This window comes from Liolophura sinensis, chromosome 6, assembly GCF_032854445.1.
Source record: "Liolophura sinensis isolate JHLJ2023 chromosome 6, CUHK_Ljap_v2, whole genome shotgun sequence".
NCBI lineage: Eukaryota > Metazoa > Mollusca > Polyplacophora > Chitonida > Chitonidae > Liolophura > Liolophura sinensis.
Window position 1 is genome coordinate 28,601,375 of NC_088300.1, and position 16,465 is coordinate 28,617,839.

The 16,465-nt window shown below is 39.7% G+C and overlaps 2 protein-coding genes across 2 annotated transcripts; both read right to left on the minus strand.

Annotated features, from left to right (window-relative positions):
- Nucleotides 1-915: 915 nt before the first annotated feature.
- LOC135468152 (uncharacterized) lies at nucleotides 916-9,014 on the minus strand. Its single transcript, XM_064746238.1, has 7 exons — nucleotides 8,853-9,014; nucleotides 7,986-8,098; nucleotides 7,239-7,276; nucleotides 5,518-5,671; nucleotides 3,888-4,003; nucleotides 3,237-3,510; nucleotides 916-2,613 (listed from the first exon to the last, which is right to left on the minus strand). The coding sequence occupies exons 1-7, from the start codon at nucleotides 8,879-8,881 to the stop codon at nucleotides 2,522-2,524; spliced, it is 816 nt and encodes a 271-aa protein (XP_064602308.1). The 5' UTR covers nucleotides 8,882-9,014; the 3' UTR covers nucleotides 916-2,521.
- Nucleotides 9,015-9,454: 440 nt separating this feature from the next.
- On the minus strand, nucleotides 9,455-15,593 carry LOC135467070 (uncharacterized). The gene is made up of 4 exons (XM_064744830.1): nucleotides 15,465-15,593; nucleotides 11,617-11,781; nucleotides 10,256-10,370; nucleotides 9,455-9,474 (listed from the first exon to the last, which is right to left on the minus strand). Exons 1-4 carry the CDS (start codon nucleotides 15,585-15,587, stop codon nucleotides 9,455-9,457), a joined length of 423 nt encoding a protein of 140 aa, XP_064600900.1. The 5' UTR covers nucleotides 15,588-15,593.
- Between the last annotated feature and the right edge of the window lie 872 nt (nucleotides 15,594-16,465).

A 16,465-nucleotide genomic window follows, 5' to 3' on the forward strand; every position in this document is an offset into this window, starting at 1 on the left:
CGCAAGCCTACATACACGCCCACATTACATACCATTAAATCTTCAACCTTTTCAACCACTAAAGCATTTGAAATTCATGCATACAATTATTATGAAAATGATGCTTCAATGATTTGATGCAAGCTTCATAAAACTATGCAAATTATTTCTCCACACCCCATTGTTCCCTCAGAATGTTTCAAAATATTGGTTGCAGAGGTGGTTGAAAAGGTTGAAGATTATTTAAGATTATACAGAAACATTTTATAATTCCCATTTCAAGTCTATATTCATGTATACCACTTCGGCATATTCCACGCACCCCTCAAAACATTGGATATTCACTTGGGCAACAAGACAGCCTTAGACAAAGAGATACGCGTATCAAGAATTGGGTCTGTGAAACTTAATACGGTTATGCTCGACCTACAGTGCTCCTTCGGTTACCCTTAAGGTTATATCTCGCCTACTTGGAAAATATATCAAATAACTCCGAGTAAGTCAATGTTCGCAAATACAAATCTTTCTTTAACCCTTTCTTTCTGTTAAGTTTATTTCACCCTTCACATTTCCGTCCACGTTAAATATTTGTAATGCAACCTGCTCCAATTCCAAGTCGTTTCCTTAATTTCATATACACTGCTGTAGATTGTAGACAATACACACAATGGCAATCAGCTCTCTGAGTGGAAACCAGAATGCTTTGGGTAAATCACATATATATCACATGGTAAGCTACTGACAAACTTTCCAATAGGTGACTTACAGAAATGCTTAACTTGGTGTGGGACAGGTGGGCTTCACTGAAAATTAGACTTTGGGGTGTTGTCACCAAAGTCCCACAAACTCAGAGTGGTAGAATCTACAACTTCCCCGTCCACGGTTGGTTTTAAACTCGAACTACGTGTCATAATGACTAAAGAGAAGTACAGATGAACACAAAGGTAATTTCTTTTAACAGAAACAGAAGCCTTTAATTTCTTTAACTAATAAAGCCTTGGACATACTGATAATTTGGTTCCAAAATGCTATAAATCAATCCTAATTACACAAACAATGACATAACACATGAGTTTACACTGAGCAGTAAATGAGATTTTACTACAATTATGGCATACTATTTTTTTCATATTGATACTAAAAATATAATTACAGGACTTTTGACAGTGCAAGCCTCGAGAGCCTTCTTACTAATACTATAAAATATTAGATTTTTAAAAAATGTAATTCCTTCTTTGATGTAGTCTGACTTTTCTAACAAGCTGTGAAGTACTTCATTTTACAATTTTTTTTTTAATATCAAAATAAGAATTATAAAATATACACGAAGGGCAAGTAAAAATCATCTGTTATTTTGGCATGTATTTTAAAATTGTTTAAAAGAAACTTGCATTGAGCACAATAAGAGCAATCTGGATTTCGCAATTAAAAGAAAAAACAAGAAGTGCTAACATTACAATCTCCATCTACAATTACAGCCAACCTCATCATGGGTCATCATAAACCCTAGCAACCCTAAAGAAGGAAACAAAAAACCAAAATGGATCACTGGGATAAAAATTACTGAGCTCTGATTATTTATACTGAAAACTGCCTTTGATTCAGTAGACAAGGTATTCAGCCATAAAGGAAGTAACCACACAATGCTTTTCATGTTAGCTGATAGATTCCGGTTCACCATACATGAAGTGAAATTAAATTCAAACTATGCACAGAATTGTTATGCTTTAGTCGATGTGATTATTATTCATATGATATATGCAAACTACATGTAGAAGGCCTGTTTTTTTGCTTTTTTTTTTTTTTTTTTTTGCATATCTATCGGATCTATGTTCATGCTGCAAGTGCAATTGAGAGAATACAAGATGGGTGGATATCTATAGTGTATGGGATGAGTATTTATGATACCTACAATGGCAGCAGGTTTGCAGCAGACTATCCATAAAGATTTGCTTTCAAGTTCAATGTTCAAACGCAGACTACCTTGTAGGATGATTTAAAATAATCCGGTATCTACAAAATATCTCTGCAAACTGCCCTGCAATGAATTCTATCCAGTCAGCGCCTTTGAGATCTGTTCGAAGAATGACTAAGACTGGCAGAAAGAGATCTATAAATATACTGGTGATGAACCAAATATCAATGCGAACTTCCCCTTCAGTGAATCCTGTCCAGTCAGCATCCTTGAGAGAGATCTAAAATACTTTGTGTTAACTTTAGGTTTAATAGATTAGTTTGACCCTGATATCGACAAAATATCAATGCAAATTTCCACTACAATGAATCCTGTCCCGTCACCACCTTAAAGATTTGTTCACACATTGACTAAGACTGGCAATAAGAGATCTAAAATACTCTGACGTCCACAAAAGCTCTCTGTAAACTTCCACTACAACGAATCCTATCCAGCTGACATCTTTGAGATCTGTTCAAACAGTAACTAAATGCAAACTTTGAAAGTGATAGCAGTTTAGGTTGATCTATATATATATATACATGAGATTTCTGTTTAAAACAGTGACAATGTCATCCTTGATTTTGTCTAGACATCTGATTTGTCTTCGGACTGATTATCACTGGTTGTAGATCCGTCACTTATCACCGAGTTACTTCTGTGAAGACTGCCCACAGAACCTGAAACAAACAGTCCAAAGGGAAAAATGTACATACTGAAATCAGCTAGGTATATGGACAGATGCTCTCTCACAAATAACACACTATAAAATTCATTTGATTTATTTATTATTTCATCGTCATGCTCAAGAATATTTCACTTATACGACAGCAACCAGCATTATGGTGGGAGGAAACCAGGTAGAGCCCAGGGGAAATCCACGATCATCTGCAGGTGGCTGCATTCGGCTGGAGTGGAAACCAGTGTGACCTGGACTTGAACTCACTGGGACAGCAATAATGAGAGGCTAGTCTCAAACTAGATTTGTAAATGTGTTAAGTAACAGTATCACTGCTACACTTTCTTACACCTACCAGATATATTCAGCTGTGTTGTTTTTGAGTCATCAGAGGATACTGCTGACTCTTGTGGGTTTTTTGTTCAAAACTTGGGAGTATTCTGAGTCAATTTTCAACACAGTTGAAACATAACCCCAAATATCTATAATACTGTCATATATAGCAGAAGTAAGTCTCTAAATACAATATCTGAACAATCATATTATACATATATATAAAGCAAGACTCAATGTTGACTACGTGTTCAGGAGTCTATCACGATATTGGGACACATTAAGCCATACCTGAATCTGAGTCAATCCCAGAATCACTTTCACTTTTGGTTTCTGTGGCAGTGCTGTCCACTGGTGTTGTGGGACATTTATTGGAGGCTGTACTGTCAAAATCAGTCTTTTCAGTAGTCTCCTCTACCTTCACTGCAACAGGCTTTTCTGTCTTCTCTGATGAACAAAGCTCAGCTTCAGCATCCTCTGATGAGGATGACACACCAGCAGCTTTGTCCTTATTCCCTGAGGGACTAGCCTTTGGACTTACAGCAGAATCTGCAGACTGACTGTCCTTGATAACAATTAAAAGAAACTTGTTGAAGACTATGACCAAGTACATGTACATCACCACCTTAGCTAAAATTATCCTTTTTTTTTTTTTTTTTTTTACTTCCTATACATGTAAACACAAAACGTACATCCCAAATAACCTACTCTTGTATTTAGTAATTTCAGTTCTGTTTCACCTAGGATAATCTAGAAGAATTTCATAAATGCACTAATATTTAAAAAGGAACAATTCTCACCAAATTCAACCAGTAAAGCATTATTCAATGCGGAGAAAATAGTCAGTGCTTCAAAATGGGCACCTACTGCTTTTTCATTACCCTACCAGCTTGTTTCAAAAACAAACTTTCAGCCAGACTCTGTTCAATATGGCTAGCTTACCTGTACAATGTTCCATGGGGGCAGGGCCTGGTTTTCACACCTCCTCAAGGCAAACTTCCACACCCCAAAGCCAGACAGCCCCACCGTGAACCACGCCTTCTCTACCGTGTACAGACCTGAGGCAGAAACACACATCTCAGTCAAGTGGCTTGTACCATCATCATCAAGGAATAGGTCAATATAATGAGTTTTAAACACTGAAATAACTATAGTATTGCAAGACCAGTGAAAACACTAATAACCAAACTCTGAACCTAGGGTATCTAGCCCCATCACTCTACCAATTTAGCTACCAAGCCAGGTGCCTCGTTTGTTGGTTGAGTCCCCTTTTAATACTGGCAGTGAATAACTATTCACATAGGTACAGGTATGTAAGACCTTACTACTACAAAGTGCCATTTTTTCAGCCCAGTCAGTGCTTCAAATATTTTCAATAGTGTCGGAAATTCAGTATACATGCACACGGATGATTTCACTTCACACAATAAAGGGGATATAGTAAACGGCTTGTCTGCATTACTTCAGGAGGTTATTTGGGCCATTTGTTACAAGCAGGCATCAGATGATAATTCAGACAACACTCATAATACTTATCCTACATGTTATACACAGTCGGCAGAATCAAGACTAAAGGTAATACCACGGTTAAGTCTTCTGAAGAACAGACTAGCTGCTAGGTACATGTAACTGGACAGTACAGATGAATTACAACAGGTCACTCCTTTCATCTATAAACAATCTGGTACATGAAATAAGGCTCTTATTAACGCTCAAGCTTGTGACCCTAATTAAAAAAAAAAGCAGTAAGGTGTTTGAAGTGCTTGGAATTTGACTTCTTCATTTATTTATTTGAATTGTATTTTTTCCACGCCCAGGAATATTTCGCTTACATGACAGCAGCAGGAAAGTGAGTGTAGCTTTGGGGAACCCACAATGTTTATTATGGTGAGAGGAAACAGAGAAGACAACAGCATGACAGCAGCAGGAAAGGAGTGGAGCGTTGGGGAAACCCACGATCCTATTTATTTCGACAACAGCGAGTATTATGGTGGGAGGAAACCGAAAAGAGCCTGGGGAAAAATCCACTACCATCCGCAGGTTGTTGGCAGGCCTTTCCACAAAGAAGTTAACATGAGCTGGACTTGATCTCACAGCGACTGCACTGATGGAAGGCTGCAGGGTCATTGCTATTTATTTATTAGATTGTTGTTTCACGCCATACACTTTTACGGGCAGAGGACCCTGGCGTGGCTTAGGTAAACCTTTGGCAAGTCCAGACATGATTGTGGTGAACCAAGAAAATAGCTGAAATTTACTATCATAGCCCAAAAAGGCCGGGGTCCAGGGGCTGCCTAGGCCCCGGAAGCTGGAAAAATCTGCGGAAAACAGGTAAATTAATCGAAACTGAACAAAGAAAAAGCGGAATTCCGCTAAAAAGCGGAAAAAAATCATGTCTGCAAGTCACTCACACACAAATATGCACACCAAGGTCCCACGCACAGTGAGGGTGGGAAATCCACAAAATCCGTCCAAGATTGGAACTGAACCCACGCCTTGTGTTCTAGTGATTGCAAAACAAGTGCCTTAAGCATTTGGCTGATGAAAACTGAAATTAACCATGTATCCGTACCATCATATCTGTACCCATCCTCTGGGGCGAAAGGGCTGCGGAGTTTGTAGCCCCTGATAACCCTGACAGGGTTGCCACTCTCAACATTACGGGATAGGGCCAGGTTCCCACGGGTCAGGGTCTGATCCTTAGACTGAGCAGCTGTCCTCAGGTTCTGACAAGGTCAAAGCATGAAGGTCAAGGTCAGTTAATGACCTAAATAAATTACCTAAATAATAAATAATAAATAATAATAAATTTCTTCCACCTTGTTACTTCAAGGTGGAACCCAGTGAAGACTCTTTCAATTGCTGGCCCAAATCTGATCTAATGACTTCCACATAAAAAAAAAAATTGATATAATGGTAACATATCAGACATGACAAATGGCAAATTTTGTCAGGTTTAGCATATTTATACCATAATTTAGTAATGTGGCGTAACTTTAAGCAGATAAACTTGTAGTACAGTCCAATACCATGCTCGTAAACATTTCAATTAGACACTCTCAGTCTGTAAGTGAAACCACAGCAGTTTGGGAAAGTTTTTTTTCGCGAGCTCGTCCCTTTCCTGGGCGCCCAGGACTCGTCCATACAGGACCATACAATCCAATAACGTATTGATTATACACCCACTTGTCAAAAACGTAAGTAAATAAACTCGAACGCTAAACAAATTGGGTAAAACCGTGCTAATTATTTCATATCGCATAACAATAGCGGATAGCCGGTTGCGGATGAATATGGAATACTGAATGGAACACTTTCATTGGCTGACAGAAACTAGGTCAGGCGCACGTGGCCAAAGCGGTATTTTACAAACAGAAGTGTTATGAAAAGGAATGCAGACGTTTCAGTGAAAATTAAAAGTGCAGTTATCGAACACTGCACCACCAAACAGACTACAGTAATCTTTACAAGATGAGGATGAAAGAGATGTAGAGTTTGCTGACAAAGTTAGCTGATTATCCTTGGGATTCTGTGCGGAAGTTGATGGCATCGGATTCCTGAAAACTTCGTTTGTGTGGACTCGAGCTGACTGGCCAGGGAGTGGAAGCGCAGGAGATGGTTGACTGAAGGCACGATTGCCCTGAATTAAACTTGACATTTGCTTCTGCTCTACGTGATCTAATTTAGAATCATACTCCTGGATGCTAGCAAGGGATTTGTGTCTGGTGACCTGCATAATTTTATGTGGAGCGACGCCAGACTTTATAGAGTTTGGATGGTTGTTTTTCGGACCGAGTGATTAGTTTTCCGGCATTTCAGTCCAGCAGCCTCGGCTGCCCTCTTCATTAGCTCTCCCAAATGATGCTCTCCCATTGGAGTGGGGGTATATGACACAGCTGCATCAGGTTTGAGGCGACATTCGGGAATTGGTGTGAGGTAGATGTCCAGCTCTGGGTCATCAAATGGATCAAGTAGTATGCAAATTTCAGCGTCGCTGAGATCAAAAGGTCAGAATCTGACTGATCGGCAGCCATGCTTCTTGTGGCGTCTGCTTGTTGACAAACAAAAAGTAGTCCGTACGTGTGACGTCACATTTACAACTGTCCAATATATTAAAAATGTTGGACAGTTGTGTTTACTACATAATATAGTAGGCGCTCAACACTTAGAGCAGTTACTGGAGTGCTAAAGTACATGAATGATATTACATATTGAATATAGCACAAAAAATACAACTTAAAGAGATAATCACCTGCTCAAGTCTTGTTTCTCGTTCAATAATTTAACAATTACCTTTGGGTTAGACTTTGTTCCCTTTAAATCTCTTCCACCTTAACAAAAGAGAAGAACATTATATTGGAATGTTAATGATAAACCAAGTCTGCGGTGATTTTACACCAGGCACTGTAAGTTTGCTTCAACACCGGAATCATACATTAGCTGTTTTAACGCATCTCAAAAACTTGTCGCAAGCATCCTGTCTTCATTTACATATTTCAATGCTGTTTAATGCCATACTCAAGAAATTACCATTTATAAACAATGGCTGTCAGTTTTATGGGCAAGGGGATACCCTATTGTTGGTGGCAAGCCACCGGTCTACGAAAAGTTACTGATGAAATCTTCCACATGACTTGCAGATTTATTTATTTATTTGATTGGTGTTTTACATTGTACTCAAGAATATTTCACTTATATGACGGCGGCCAGCATTATGGTGGGAGGAAACCGGGCAGAGCCCGGGGAAAACTCACAACCATCCACAGGTTGCTGACAGACTTTCCCACGTAAATTGTATGAGCGGAATTGTATTAGCGGAATAACAGTGGTCATCAATGAACTTAAGACAACGCAAATGACCCCTATCAGCACTGTCAACCATTTCATGTCACCCAAAACCAACAAATAATGATATCAGGGGGTACAGACATTCCCTGTCCATAGCCTCTGACTGGACGCGCTTAAAATTTTGAGATTTCAGTAAACCGTGTTTAAGCCATGATGGCAATGCTTTATAAATAACTATGTATTTACACTCACCTTCTCCTGTGTAGGTAAAGCACTCTCCCAGGTCTATGTCATCCTCGTACCCTCCTGACAGGGCAATGGAGTACGCCCCATCCTCTCCCCCATGGATCCCAGCTACTGTAGGTCTGGTACAAGTACGTATTCAAGGTTCAACCAATAAATGTAGAGGTATATGTTAGTTAAATAAAAATTTATCATGTCGCACTCAATATGTGGATATATGGAGGGAACCACTTTAAATATCCAAGCTCTAGGTGTGGATTATAACATCATGCATATATGGACAAACATGTAATACCGACAAATATGAATTCAGACCTTGTGATACAACACTAAAATGTCTTCCATTTGAATTCATTTTGTCGCTACTGAACAGGAATGACGCAATTTAATGACTTTTAGGAGGCTTCTCAGAATTAAAAAAAAAGGACAAGACAAGAATCAACAGAAATTAGACTCTGGTAGTAAATATTAGTGGATCTGGTTTGTGCCATACTACTGGAAAGCTATGGAATCTGTGGCAGCTTTCAATGTGAATAAAAAATGGGGTTCTGACTGGAAATAACTAGTTAAATGAGCAATATATATTCTACCAACAGAAAGTTTAATTTTTAATGAACAAAATTTAGTGAAATAAGTTGATTTTTATTGAAGCAGATCAGTAAAGGCAGCGTCATCTAATGGATTCTTACTTTCCACAACTGTCTTATTTTCTCATCTATACAATGCATTCGACACAGCCAGCCAATCGTTACAGGTCATGGCTTGAGCCCCTGTAGTAAGTCCAAGAACCCATCACTTTCCACAGAACACTGGCTTGTCACCTTTATGAAATCTGATGAAGGGAGATAACCCAGGCTAATGTGTGTATGAGCTTACCTGTGAATTCCAGCATGACAGGCTTCCATTCTTGTTTTGCCACAATGTGCCGACTTCCACACTTGAACAGACAAGAATAGAATGAGCTAATGTATTAACCATACTTAAAATACTGTCTGTGTTACTTATACAAAAAAATTTACATGCAAGGGAAATCATAAAAAACTTTTTAAAATGTTTAACTAAATATTTGGTAGTTGACAAAACACACGTATTGATAGTCAAATGATGCACTTGTACAGATGGAACATCTATACAACAGACGGAAGCTGGAGTAAACTATCCAGCAAGTAACTGGCCCTCATTTACAAACTTTCACCTGCAGTGTGAGCTCATTAGTGGAAAGCAAGTGATCTCCCATAAACTTTGTGTAAGACCCACCTGGATGCACAGCTGACTGACTGCTGACAGCGGTGGAAGCACTGATGAAGTCACTGTACAGCTGAATCACTGGCGACTTGTATTCAAGCCCAACTTTTCTCTTGTAATGCACAAGTAATACGTTATCTCTTCACTCAAAAAATGCCATCACAAAGGCAGAACGACCAATACTCTTCAGTCTAGGTCCAAAATACATTAGGCAGGAACGGTCCTCCATCGCATCATGATTGAACCAACACATCTGACAATTCAAAGAGAATTATCTAAAAGACAGGTGAAACAAATCCACCTCTCGCAAAAAAGTGGATCTGAGATGGTTATGTCACAGAAATCCAAAATGCATACCTAACATCTTTCAATAAAATTAAATGTGATTGAAAATATACTAACTCCATTAAATTTTACAAAAAAAAAAAAACATTTCGTATTATATTTGAAACACCTGGAAGAGAAGTCTCCACTGATATCTTATCTCCCCAGGTTTCTATCTTGTTCTTTACTTTTCTTCATATCAGAATGGATACAGTTTTTTTTTTTAAAGGAAAAGACCTCTAAAAATTGAAGAAGGTATCATTAAATAGACCATTTTTGTGAAGAGAGATAAAGGCATTCAAACATTTGAATTCTAAGGCGGGCTTCATGGGCCATACTATCTGAGTTTATAACTCCGACATCACATGAACACGACACACTGAATGTTGGAATAACTCTTTTTACCCATGAGTAAAAGATTACGGATAAAATATTCCCCAAAAATTCCTTTTCTTCTGGTGAACATCAGGAGAAAAAAGGGTGATATGATGTCAAGAGTTCCTAGACACTGTCAGTATGGGCTCATAAAGTCCACCGGAGTATTCAAATATTTGAAATGTCTTTCAACACTCATAAAAATAATCTTTTACTTTAACTTAAAGTTTTTCACACAGTTAAACAAATGGCATGCAGTGCACTACCAGGTATACAAAGCTACAAACACACCAATGTACACCATACACCTGACAAACTAAACGAGATGCAATTACCTTCCACTGCTCCATAAAAGTTTGGTCTGTTCGGCTTGACCTTTAACCTCGAATTCTGCTCTTCTTCCACAAACCGGTCCACCTCATCCTTCAACTCTTCTGCATTAGGAGCTGCCTGGTAACAGGGAAATAACAAGGTAAACCTATACAGTCTAACTTATCTTAACACAACATAAAAACATAGTATTGGAAGACTAAACAGCTATTTAGCTTAGTATGCTGCCCTGAAACCAGGGACAGCCTGCCCTCCTACAAAACAAAACCTAGACAACCTTCTGCACTTTCCCTGGATTAAATCCATACCTCTTAAAAATATTCATCACATTATTCATCCTTTCCCTAGATTCTGGATGACCATGTTTTGTGTTCCGAGGATGGATCAATACCTTTGTCATTTCCATGACAAAACTCACCTTTCCCTCTATTTTCAATGACTTTCTGCATGTTCCATGGATACAATCTGTATCTCTTGTCTGCATGACCAGGCTCACCTTTCACTGATTTCTGGATGACCACATCCTTCATCAACTCCATGACAAGATTCACCTTTCCCTGGATTTTGGATGACCTTCTGCATGTCCTGTGGATAGATCTGTATCCATGATCGAATCCAAGACAGATTCACCTTTTCCTGGATTTTGGATGACCTGCATGTCCTGTGGATGGATCTATATTCCTCATCATCTCCAGGACAGACTCACCTTTCCCTGGATTCTGGAGACCTTCTGCTGGATGGATCTATATCCATGATCTCCAGGACCAGACTCACCTTTCCCAGGACTCCCAGGATGGATCTATATTCCTCATCATCTCCAGGACCAGACTCACCTTTCCCTGGATTCTGGAGACCTTCTGCTGGATGGATCTATTATCCATGATCTCCAGGACCAGGACTCACCTTTCCCAGGACTCCCAGGATGGATCTATATCCCTCATCATCTCCATGATCTGTATCCCTCATAACATCCATGACTAGACTCACCTTTCCCTTGACTCTGGATGACTTCTCCATATCCAGTGGATGGATCTATATTCCTCATCATCTCCAGGACCAGACTCACCTTTCCCTGGATTCTGGAGACCTTCTGGCTGGATGGATCTATATCCATGATCTCCAGGACCAGGCTCACCTTTCCCAGGACTCTGGATGACTTCTGCAGATCCTGTGGATGGATCTATATTCCTCATCATCTCCAGGACCAGACTCACCTTTCCCTGGATTCTGGAGACCTTCTGCTGGATGGATCTATATCCATGATCTCCAGGACCAGACTCACCTTTCCCAGGACTACCAGGATGGATCTATATCCCTCATCATCTCCATGATCCGTATCCCTCATAACATCCATGACCAGACTCACCTTTCCCTGGATTCTGGATGATCTTCTGCATGTCCCCCGGATGGATCCATATCCCTCGTAGTCCTGATCAACCTCCACTGCTTGTTTTTTGGGCACCCATTCTCCTCCTGTACTGTGGCGTTTCCTCTTAACGGATTTCTTTACAACTTTTCCCAAGGGCTTGAACTGCATAGACAGTAATATCATTTCACATCATCAAACTTGTGTTATAGCAGGTGCTGTGCTCAAAAATTTGTTTTTATTTAGGAGCCATTTGGTGAGTAAATAAAAAACATCACTTACATCCCAATAAATAATAAAAAATTAAAATTAAATCCCCTCAATCTGCCAGGGAGGAATACTATCCTAGGGGAAATATATTTCTCAATGCAAGTGCAGACAGAATTCACTAAGGTAAAGGCTGAAAGTTACCTGTAGCTTAAATCTTTCTCTATCCACTGGCGACATATACATGTGGATCAACCTGTCTTTTCCAGTTTCAATCTGGTGAGAAACTTCACGCATGAAAGTACACTCCTGTCTTTACTTGCCAATGACGAGTTAAATCATGCGAGATATGAGTTGAGCTTAATTTTTAGACAACTCTGGCGTCTGTGATGATGTCCGAGTGAGTATTTGCATATCTTATCACTTGATGTTTACTTTCATGACATTTTTTCAATTGTTGTAACTCACTGTGTGAAAGAGAGCGGTGACGAAATGGTTCAGTCCTTCTCAGACTACTGGATAGGATCATTAGCAAGAGGGAGATAATCTTAATTTACTACCTTCAGTGATGATAATAACAACTCACTGTCACATTGCCGTCCTTGCCGCCGACAGCCATTTTGAAATTTCACGTTACCTAACTGTAACATTTCTAGCCTTAAAATCCTTAACAAAACTATGTCTGTAATTCTGGTTCTTTTCTGTGTCCGATATGTCAGTTTATTAATATACTTCACCTTGCAAACTAAAACTTCTTTGTATTAGTGACCTACAAGCATCACTGACAGGTGTCTGAAATTTCCATATAACCACTTGGCTATTCTCTGCGTTGCCCCATAGTTAGGCCGACTCAAATAAGCTTGAAGGTATAGCTGGCTGTCTAGAAGTACTGCCAATCGAACATCCAGGATATTCAAACAAATGCTAAACCTGAAACATGGTTGCTGAAGTCTGTTAGCCATGGACATGGAGAACTTTAAATCCAGTGTTTGTGTAATGATTGAAGGATTTAACTACATGGGTCACAACAGGATTTGAACCTTGATCTCAGTAGCTGAAGTTCAACGCTCTACAATCTGAGCTAAAGGAAAATTCACACTGCTAGTATAATCATAGAAAAAGCTGCTCCCACTATATTCCGACCCCTCTTAAATCCTTCTCCTCTCCCAAGACACACCCACGTTCACAGGCCCAGAGCCCCATGCTTCTTGGAACCTGTTTGGTCACAGCACCAGTGTAATGGTAGAAGGATTTCACTACGTGGGTCACACCTAGCCAAGGATCTCGGCTGTGATCTTTTAACTTGGGATTAGGCCTAGATCAGAGCATGTGTAGTTGACCTTTCACTATGTCACTATGTTTCAATCAGCTGGCTGTCAGTTTTGACAGACAGAAAACCATGTGACTGCAGAGACACGAATTTGCAAATGACTGAAGGCTATAGAGCTGAATGACAGACCCCACAGTTTGTGTCAACTGTCAAGTTAAGTTTACAAAAGTTCAAAAAGGGTGATTATCTTTGGCATCCATTCCATTCAATTTCACCGAAAGGTCAACCACTGCTGCGCATAGGTGCCTCACTGAGCCAGATTTTAAAAGCATGGCAGCGCGTGGCGACCTGCTAAATATGAGCCTATTTTCGACTTTGGCTAAAATTACAGGAGAATGGTGAGGTAAAGACAAAGAGTGAATGTCGCAAAATGTGCGAAAATATTTCAGCTTTCAGAATTTCTGTGCTTTATGTGTACTCGGGACAAATCTAACACGCATGCATTGGAATCGAAAGAGAACGGAGCTCTTTGTAAGCACAATACCGGAATTGGGTCCACAAAGCTCTCAGGATAGTGGCCAGTGGTCCCCGTGTATCAGTATATATAAACCACCTTTAGACACAGTCCCAGGCTAGGTCACACCAGGATTCAAACTATGATTTCAGCAGCCTCTACCAACTGAGCTAAAGGGAAATTCCTACAAGCTATTGGTAGTATAAGCACTGAAAAGCTTCTCTCGTCACACACATTTGCCTGGGGAAGCATGTGACTAACTTTAGTATTACATACATGGGACCCAGGAATGGACGTCACACAGCACACTACATCAGTGGTATGATCAGTACGATGAGGGCAGCACACTGAGAACCGAGGAGTGCAGATAGCCCATATACATGTCGATGCTATTTTAAAATACTGACATTCATCACAACACAGTCCACGGCCGCCTCACAAAATGCATAGCGCATATTTCAAACACACATCTCCTTCCGACATAAAAAAACCCAACTCCTCTACTGATTTATACGTTATTTTCCATTGGAATCTCCTATTATCCTCAATATATGAAACTAATTAACTTGCTGCCTTAATCGACTGGTATAATTTTTGTGATAACAGGTGTCACATGACCTACTTTTAGGTTTGAAATGCATATTCAATCATCTTATTTCAACCCACACAGGTTTGTAAGTTTTGATGCCATCAGCCCGGACTTGACTGAGATCGGTCCCATTGAGTTGGAGTTCGGAAATGTACGGCAACTTTTTTGAGAGGCAGGGATGGAGTCAATGCTTGATATACATGTACATGTAGCCCCATAGCCCTGAAAGACTCCAACTCCTTTTCATAAGCGTTGATGGAGTCGCAATGCTTACAACGTTAATTTCTTACTGAACAAAGGTCCAGGGCAATTGTGCAAATGAACAAAAAACCTGCTTTTATGGTGAATCGATGTCGCTGTTAAACGTTCATATCTGGCAAAGAGGGTTTTAATTTGGCTGTTATAAGCCATTGATCAACCTTCAGACTTCCGAAAATGAAATCTGCAGGGCTTGAAAGGAACTGAAGACATCAGCACCACCTGATGTCAGGCGGAGGAAACCAGTAAGACTGAGTGTTCACATGCAGTCACTCGTGCTACGCTGTCCAAAAAAAAAAAAAAAAAGCCGAAGTAGGTCAAATTATTTGTGAGACCAAAGAAACTTGAAATATATAAAACTCAAATTGAAATATATATATTCAAATATAGCCAGTTATTGAGTTTTTTATTCAATCGATGGACCAGCTCGTCCAGACGACTTCTATGAGCCTGTGTCTGTGTGCCACCATATGTCCCTACTCGATTTATAATAGATTTATTATAGCCATGAATGCTTCCACGGAATGCCGCCATCCTCCCACTGCTAAACTATGAAGCAGGATATGCATGGAGCTACTCAACATGGCGGCAGTCGCAGAGAAGTGTATAGAGCGGAAGCCTTCATGGCTACAATAAATCTATTATTGGTGGGGAAAGCAGGTCTTCATGTTGGTGTTTCATATAAAGTTTGCGCAAGACTTGTTCGATAACAAATTGGCTTGGACTTTCGTTGAGTACGAACTTAACACTGTAAGCGCCCAGACTTTATATCTATGTTATTTTGTAGTGTTGGTGAAACTGAATGAAGCTAGGCAACCCCACTGTGAGTTAATGTTGCACTCTTCCTTAAATCAGACATCAGAAGATATGTTTTTTTTTCCATATTCTTCATCAGATCGGCTGATGCCTGTTCTCTGATGTCAACAACAACACGTGGGCAGTCGCCGGATGCATTGTTGATCACGTTTGAAACGCTTTTCTTCATTGAGTCTGAAATTCAGGATACCCACCGGATTAAGTATGCCCAACTCCGCTAAAATACGCCGGTTATCCTCGATGTTTCGCTTTCTGATTTCTTCGTATTGGTTCACCATCTTTGCGTTCGCCACCGGCTTTCCCGCGGTTTCAGTCATGTGACCATGACGACTAGCGGGAGATGACTGTCTGAATGTTGGCAAAAACATTCCACGGTTATTGCCCTTTCCATAGGGTAAGCTCTATCATAGCTATGCTTCAAAATCGGCCAATAACGGCCTACAGGGCCACAATGAACACAGTGCTCTTTCCCTATTATTGAAGCAGAAGACGATTTTTTTTTAACATACCATCTTTTTGGTATGGTAGCTTACCGGTACAATAAAGCTCATACACCTAGTCATTCATTTCGTAATTCACAGTAATCAACACACGCGCTGGGCATCAGCAATTGAACATCTCCATTGTGCTGTTTTGCTTTCCATGTGTGAAACATTTGAGCTCAGTCATGCAGTACTTTTTGAGACATCACCCTCAATATTTACATGAAGCTGACAAGAACATTTAACACTTTATTAAGTAAGCATGAAAATACACTTCAAAAATTCAAATTACCAATCAAAACCCCTTCACCGAATGTTATAACTTGTTAATTCAAAGGTATGATTAGATCAGTGTACTAAAAATACATGCTCCAAGTGGTAATGGATGCCAGCACCAGAGCTATGACATACGCTCCCACTGTAGGCCTACCTTGAAGAACTAAAAATTGTCAGAATAAGTATCATCACATAATACAGGACCCTAATTCTTCAACCTTTTCAACCACCACTGATACCTATATATTGAAAAATTCGGAGAGAACTGTTGGGTGTAAAGGAATAATCTGCCCAGTTTTAGGAAGCTTGCATCTTTAATAACACAAATAAATCATTTTTGGAGTCATTTTCATAATAATAGTGGGAAAAAAATTACACTAAAAAAAGTACTTTAGTAGGTTGAAAAAGGTTGAATATTTACAGTAATACTCCTTCGT

Bases quoted from the DNA above. Each gene is read 5' to 3' on its own strand.
- LOC135468152 (XM_064746238.1), bottom strand. From the start codon at position 8,881: ATGGAAGCCTGTCATGCTGGAATTCACAG. The intron at 8,099-8,852 runs GTAAGCTCATAC...TACTTGTACCAG, and splicing joins TGTCATGCTGGAATTCACAG to ACCTACAGTAGCTGGGATCC. The intron at 7,277-7,985 runs GTGAGTGTAAAT...TCTTTTGTTAAG, and splicing joins CTTTACCTACACAGGAGAAG to GTGGAAGAGATTTAAAGGGA.
- LOC135467070 (XM_064744830.1), bottom strand. From the start codon at position 15,587: ATGACTGAAACCGCGGGAAAGCCGGTGGCGAACGCAAAGATGGTGAAC. The intron at 10,371-11,616 runs GTGAGTCTGGTC...CCCTGTTACCAG, and splicing joins CATCCAGAATCCAGGGAAAG to GCAGCTCCTAATGCAGAAGA. The intron at 9,475-10,255 runs GTAATTGCATCT...TTGAATTGTCAG, and splicing joins CTTTTATGGAGCAGTGGAAG to ATGTGTTGGTTCAATCATGA.